The 7,264-nt window shown below is 34.9% G+C and overlaps 1 protein-coding gene across 1 annotated transcript; it reads right to left on the bottom strand.

Annotated features, from left to right (window-relative positions):
* Window positions 1-1,674: 1,674 nt before the first annotated feature.
* On the bottom strand, window positions 1,675-4,868 carry LOC110897618. The gene is made up of 6 exons (XM_035979823.1): window positions 4,661-4,868; window positions 4,230-4,591; window positions 3,657-4,163; window positions 2,983-3,307; window positions 1,806-2,938; window positions 1,675-1,692 (listed from the first exon to the last, which is right to left on the bottom strand). Exons 1-6 carry the CDS (start codon window positions 4,866-4,868, stop codon window positions 1,675-1,677), a joined length of 2,553 nt encoding a protein of 850 aa, XP_035835716.1.
* Window positions 4,869-7,264: the final 2,396 nt, after the last annotated feature.

Raw genomic sequence — 7,264 nt, 5'->3', positions numbered from 1 at the left:
TTACCCAGCCATTATAATTCATTTTTATTTGTATTTAGGGATCCGACGCTAATTATTATGTTAATATTTTAAGTTTAAATATTTATTTGGCCTAATTATTTTACCAATTTTTCATTTGCAATGCATTTGTGATTGATTTGAAATCTATATTCAGTTGTTGCGTCCCGAGTTTTATTTCCGGCTGTGATGACTTTGGTAAAAAAAACTTGGTTCGATGTTGCATATTAGTGTTTTGTCTCTTATAAGCAATGTAAAAATACTATGAGAAAATCAAGTAACATGAACACGATGTGAAGAATTGTATAGTCATATTTGTACAATCCAACAACAAAAAATAATACTTATTTATAAGCAGTGAAAAGAAGTGTGTCTTACTTTGTTTAATTTGGAGAAAATAAATAGTCACAAATAGTAATGTTTTCTATTATAATTTCATACACGTTAAAACACGAACAAATATATAAGATTACAACCACAAATTGAAATACATGAATACGCAACAATCACAAATCGTTGAAAATCTCTCTATAAACGATATTAGTTGTTTTATTTCTAATGTTGTGTATGGATAACGAATAAATCAATTGATTGAAATAAAATTTATTAGGAAAAGTGTTTAAATAAGAAATGTACTGCTGTAAATGGCTTTAATAAAATGTAAATAATATGAATTTTTTCAATATATTAACGATTTTATCGGCTGATTGAGTTCCTATATTACTTTATGATAAAGATATTACGAAAAATAATGAACACGAACTATACTTTGATAAATACTATATTTCATATTAGTGTTTTGTCTCTTATAAGCAATGTAAAAATACTATGAGAAAATCAAGTAACATGAACACGATGTGAAGAATTGTATAGTCATATTTGTACAATCCAACAACAAAAAATAATACTTATTTATAAGCAGTGAAAAGAAGTGTGTCTTACTTTGTTTAATTTGAAAAAAAAATAAATATTCACAAATAGTAATATTAGTTTACCCTTAGTCCCTTAGCCCAATGTATAGCAGATCGAATAGAACAGAAAACCATAAGCTAAATGCACTAAAAAAAAGCTAAATATATTGATAATAATCATGAATAAGAACATAATGTGAATATATTGTTACAAAAATATATAAACTAAACAGAGTAGTTAAATAACATTCTTTCTTTAAATTTAATCATACCATCAACGTATCAGCCTATAATAACATTTTGAAAAAAACATCACATAAATGGCTACAGTAATTTAAACAACTTGTACTAAGAAAATATGACCCATCCAAAGTTAATGCATTGACCAAATCAACCTATTCGTAAGTATTTGAAACTAACCGGTGTTGACGATGTGGGCGGGTGTATTTAACCAGCAGAGTCCTGAAACAATAGGCTAAAAAGATTTAGTATATTATCATCGACGTCATATTATGGCTAAAAACAAAGTCACTAATAAATGTGATTTATTCCTGTATGTTTTCTTTTATTTAAAGAAACATTATAGAACAATAGAAAACATTAATAGACTTATTGGTATTTTGTTGGTGATCATCAAATGTTAGAAATTAATTAGAAGCAATGCTATACCTTTAGCAATTACAATTCGTTGAAAATCTCTTTATAAACAACATTAGTTGTTTTATCTATCGGTTTTCCATTATTGTCAAGTATGAGTAGTTTGACCCTATCTCTTGTTTTCACCCTTGACAAAGCAACATACAATTGACCATGAGAGAAGACGGGTTGTTTCAGGAACAAACCAACTCTCGAAAGCGACTGGCCTTGACTTTTGTTTATTGTCATTGCAAAACATACGGCAAGTGGAAATTGCCTCATTTGAAAAGCAAAAGGAATCTTTTTATCAGAAGGAATTAAATTAATTCGAGGTATATATGTAGAAGTACCAATATTTGCACCAGATATTATCTCGGCTTCTATTACACGGTTGTACAACTTTTTTACTTGTAGCCTTGTACCGTTGCACAACCCATTCCGTTGGTCAATATTTCGTAATAACATTACTGGAACACCAACTTTTAGCACCAACCTATGATTTGGTAAGCCTGATATTTTAAGACCATTGAGCACATCCGGAGAGTATATTCTTTGTTGTGTAGCATTTACATCTTCGGTCGGATAAAGACTATCAGAGCTAAGATACTCTCTTTCTTCACCAGGAAACATTGATAGCAACCTGTCATTAATCTCATGCACAACATCATTATTCGGTGCAAGTATAGCGCGCTCACTGAAATAATTATGGTTCTTGATGTTTTGCAAGATTGATGGATAAACAAAATCAATTAAACTTGCAATTGGGTCAGATTCATCAGTAATCAGAAGATCTTGTGGTATTTGAATAGTTGCTTCCCCATCATTTGGACCACCAACATTACCCTCACCCAAATCCAAAAGCCATTTGGCAAAACTGTTTATTTCTTCAATATCTGCCGTCGACCTTCCAACGGTTAACCTCATGTTTCTTGTTAATCTTAGCAATTTACATTTACTCCACAAGTAAGACGAACATAAGGAGGCATTAAAAATCTCTTGTCTTCCACCGTTTGGAACGACAGGTAATATTTGTCTAAAATCGCCACCAAAAACAATTACCTTACCTCCAAACCGGATGTCTGAATTGAGAGATGGGTCGATGTTGAAAACGTCATTCATTGTTCTATCCAGCGCTTCGAATGCATGTTTGTGTACCATAGGTGCTTCATCCCAAATTATTAATTTCATCTCATGCAGTAATTTAGACACGTCACTTTCTGGTTTTATATTACATACAGAGTCTTCAGTAAGATTCAAAGGTATGTTAAACCTGGAATGTGCAGTCCTGCCACCATCTAACAACAACGATGCAATTCCACTTGAAGCAACATTTAAGACGATTTGACCTTTTGATCTAATTGCAGCGGACAATGTCTTCCATAGAAATGTTTTACCTGTTCCACCATAGCCGTAAAGGAAAAAATCCCGCCGTTATCACCATAAACTGCTGCCATAATTTCTTCAAACACAGAGCGTTGTTCATCAGTTAACATTGTCAACTGACTATCGTAAAGATTTCCAAGGTGTGTTGTATCATAGGCCCGCTCCTCGTATATCAAACGACTATCTGAACTACCTGAAGACGACGTATCTGGAAATGGCATTGTTTGAAATCTTCGCAAGGATGAATTATTTCGCAGTAAAAACTTCTCAATCTCGCACAAAGCATAGTTTTTCAGTTGGTGCTCCGGAATTGATAACGTTGTGCAATACGAAAAATATATCAAATTCATCATAATAACATAACCGAGATTAAATAATAACTAAAACATTAAATAATGTATTTAATAATATAAATACTAACATTTATTGTAAACAAAAGTTACCTGTAACTCGATGTTATTTTTGAAGTCTATATAAAAAATCGTCTGACATGTATTTCCATGAACTTTCCCAAACAACCTCAGGTCTACAAAGACTACTGGATAACATCATGGTACAAAATAAATTACGAATATATGAAGCGCTTCCTGATAAACTTGTTTCCTTTATTGCCTCCACATACTCGGAGTCGTCATCCAAAAGACCGAGCGCGTAGCAAGCATCTCTATATGTATCGTAAACATGACCATTAACTGTTTTAATGTCATCAAACTATGTTAGTCCTCTGACCTTGTTAAGCAGAATTCTCAAAAAATAAGCTTCACCTAGTGACGGAGGGACGGAATGAATCCTGCCAATTGCTGTTTTCCTTTGTCTAGGTTTCCAGACTCGCTTATCAAGCTTCCAAACATAAAAATTGGGGAACTGAACATATGTAAGTGTACGGGCCAACGTGTCATTTGGGTCTTTATTCCGTTCCATCCATGAGAGAAACATTGAAGATTTAACAGATGGTTTGTTTAGAACATAGTTAATATCCTCGTCAGGGTCGAAAACAACAGGTTGTTGGCCAGGTAGATGGAACGGAAGCCTCATAACAGAAGGTCTTCTATAATGTACTTCATTGGCAAATATCCTCCAAGATGCTTCGCAAGCTGATATATACCGACAATCGTAATACTCTTTTATCTCGTCTTGTACTTGTTCTTCAGATTGATTATCGCTTTGCACAACAGCTATAGTGGCTCTATCAGGCCCTTTATTAATGTATTTAAACAGATACTTTATCGAAGCGGCCTGATTGCATCATTCAACATTTATATGAGCTTGATACCTTTTCAATAAACTTTTGTTGTACGGTACCACACTTCTGTTATCAAGGTCAATTTTATTTTTCACAACAAAAGCGCCATTGTTTCTCCTTCTGTATAATGGAAACCCGTTTGAATCTAGTGTAGTATGATCTTGAAAGTCTTTGGGAAATCCTTTTGAACACTTCCTATCAACCATACATGGAGAGCTCAACCTAGCATTACCACATGGACCGTGTATCATATATTCTTTCACAAGCATGAATAATTCTGGATCTTGATTTCTGTCTGGTATTTCTGCGCATATAAATGCATCAACATGGTCCACCGTAGGTAATTTCGATTCAGGCTCCATGAATAAGCATAAATGGGCATGAGGCAAACCACGTTTTTGAAACTCGATTGTGTAAACAACTACAAAAAACAAACAAATTGTTACATTTAATGGTAATATTAATTTAAATATTATTTTAAAAACAGTACCTGCTGAAGCTTTGCCAAATAGATGATTCTTTTTTAAATCTTTGCAAATTGAATCAAGCTTAATTTTGAACACTCTGGAAAGGATATCAGGCCTATCTTCCGGACTGAGATTGGTGTCTTTGAGAAAGCGTTGAACTTCTGGCCATTTGGGATTGCATGTTATGGTTATAAAAAAATCCGGATAACCAAAGCATTTACACAAAGCCATAGCGTCTTAATAGTTTTGCATCATATATCGTGCTCCACCAGTAAAAGAAGATGGCAAGAAGATATGTTTTCCAGCCTTAGATATATCATCTTGACCGTGTGTTTTTAATTTACGAAGGCTTTCATATGTGTCAGACCTAAGATCTTTCTGTTGATATCGTATATAGCTAAGTCTCTCGCTCTCTATCATAGTATAAGCATCAACCAAGAACTGCTGGAATAGCCTCTTAGAATTCAAGATTAATGAAAACTGATTTCTCCGATCCTGCATACGATAAGCAAAGAACTCTCTCATAGTACAATTTGTACGTTTCTTATTAACAACATCAATGACACCTCTGTGAGGGATATCAATTCTGTAGCCATCATCTCCGTACGGAAACAAAATCGGATACTGTAGTGCGAGATATCATCAAACTTGAGGTAATAAGTGGTGCAGGTCGGACCACAGTGCTCTAAAGCAAAATCCAGCAAACTTGAGGAAAGAATATCATCAAGCCAAACAATGTTTTGATCTGAGCGTTTGGACTCAAAATGGTGATTGGTACGATAACAGAGTATGTTACAGCTGCGGATATCACGGACACATTGCTGTTAACTGCCAGTATTGGAGTTATGAGACCAGGAGGTGCTTTAACTGCAACATCAAAGGTCACATTGCCAGAGATTGCCCAAGGAAATCTAGTGAAACATTGAGGGTTAATTCTCAGAAAGCGACAAAGATTCCAGTCAAAGTCAAGCCCCAGGAACAGAAGGTTCTGAAACCTAAAGTTCGAGAACAGTCAATTCAGGAAAAGAAAGTGAAGCTTTCACAGGGGCAAAAAGACAGACTGAGGAAAAAGAGAAAGAAGGCAAGAGAATATCTCGAGAAGATTTTGTTCTCGGGTTCACGGGACAAACAGAATAACAGTTCTGATGAATCTACTCCCTCAGCTGCAAAGACAAGCAAAAAGAATTCATTAGATACAAATCTGAGGACAAAAGAGGAGAAGAAGAAGAAAAAGGTCGGCAATGAATCTGACGTACCGAAGTCAGACAAGCCACCTTTTGGCGATGAATCTGTTTCTTCGAAAACAAAGGAGCCACATGTCGGCGATGAATCTGACTCATTAAAGTCAGACAAGCCACATTCAGGCAATGATTCTGGTTCGTCAAAGCCATTGGAGCCATTGGTTGAGGTAAAATTGTCGAAAACTCCCAAGGCTGGCCGGGCTTGGGTGGATCTTTTTAAATGAAAAACCTGACTTGCCGGAGATCCCAAGATGGTATCGTGGATCATGAATCGGCATCTTTCTAAATCTGTGTTTGAGAAGTTGCAGGACTTGCCGGAACTCCCAGGTTTGTAAGCGAGGAGTAGGAATCGGCACCTTGAGAATTCAACCAAAAGATGGTAATTGGTTGAAAAACAGGTTTGATAAGCTTAAATTGCTAAACCTACAAGTGTTTAGTTGAGGAATGGTGTTGATCTTACAAGTAGTTAAATCAAGGTCATTGAATTGAACTTGATTTAATTATCATTCATGAATTTGGTAAACAATATGATGATTTTGCCCCATTTTACAAAAGGTAAAAACAACAAAACTTATTTTCCGGAAAAACCATTCTGATTAAAACAAACTTAAGTGTTTTGAAATCATTATGGGAAAATAGTTTGTTGTGAGGGGGAGTTCTGATTGTTTTTGCCAAGTGGATGGAGAATTGAAGTGTTTCCATATCAGTTGTCATGTTTTGTACAGTTTGTTTTCAATTTTCTTTAAGATGTATTTGAATTTTAGGGGGAGTAAGAATTTTTAGAAAATCCAAAAACATCAGAAAATTTGAAAAAGACAAAAACATGAAAAGATTGTAAAAATGAGTTTTGTTGCGAAACAAGAGGAAATGATAGTAAATCAGTGGATTATCACAGCACGCTAAAGAAATGTAATGTAAAATGTGATAAACGGTCTCACTGATGATGTGACGATAGGTTTTTGTACATTTAGTAGATTTATTCGGGATATAAACCTAAAATTTCAAACTTGTGAAATTCGTGGGGAACACTACTTGGATATATAGGTAACCCCTGAAATCTCGTTTGAAAGGTCTCGTATTCTGATATACTAGGTGTTTATACTCTATGATGTCTGGGGTATTATTCCGGGACTTCTGCTGAACGGTAGTTCTGACCTAGTCCTTGGCTAATACTTTCCGCAAAATGCTTGAAACATAGCATAAAGCCCTCAGTTGATTAGACAATAAAATTGATAATCTTCTGTTGTAGCTGAAAAGATCCTCTAAAGGGGACACACTGCTAAGTCGAAGCTGATATCTCTCTGCTGAACGGAAGTTCTGACCTGAGATCCCTCAGTTCTCGCATCTTTCCCCTAATTTATGTACAGACATCATTGTAGTGTTCAT

Source organism: Helianthus annuus, chromosome 11, assembly GCF_002127325.2.
Source record: "Helianthus annuus cultivar XRQ/B chromosome 11, HanXRQr2.0-SUNRISE, whole genome shotgun sequence".
Classification (NCBI taxonomy): domain Eukaryota; kingdom Viridiplantae; phylum Streptophyta; class Magnoliopsida; order Asterales; family Asteraceae; genus Helianthus; species Helianthus annuus.
Note: the sequence above shows the minus strand (reverse complement) of the source record. Positions and strands in the feature narration are given on the sequence as shown.

Excerpts from the sequence above, each read along its gene's own strand:
- LOC110897618 (XM_035979823.1), bottom strand. The coding sequence starts at position 4,868 with ATGGCTTTGTGTAAATGCTTTGGTTATCCGGATTTTTTTATAACCATA. Across the intron at positions 4,592-4,660 it reads ATTTGGCAAAGCTTCAGCAG|TTGTTTACACAATCGAGTTT; the intron begins GTACTGTTTTTA and ends TGTTTTTTGTAG. Across the intron at positions 4,164-4,229 it reads ACCTTGATAACAGAAGTGTG|GCCGCTTCGATAAAGTATCT; the intron begins GTACCGTACAAC and ends TGATGCAATCAG.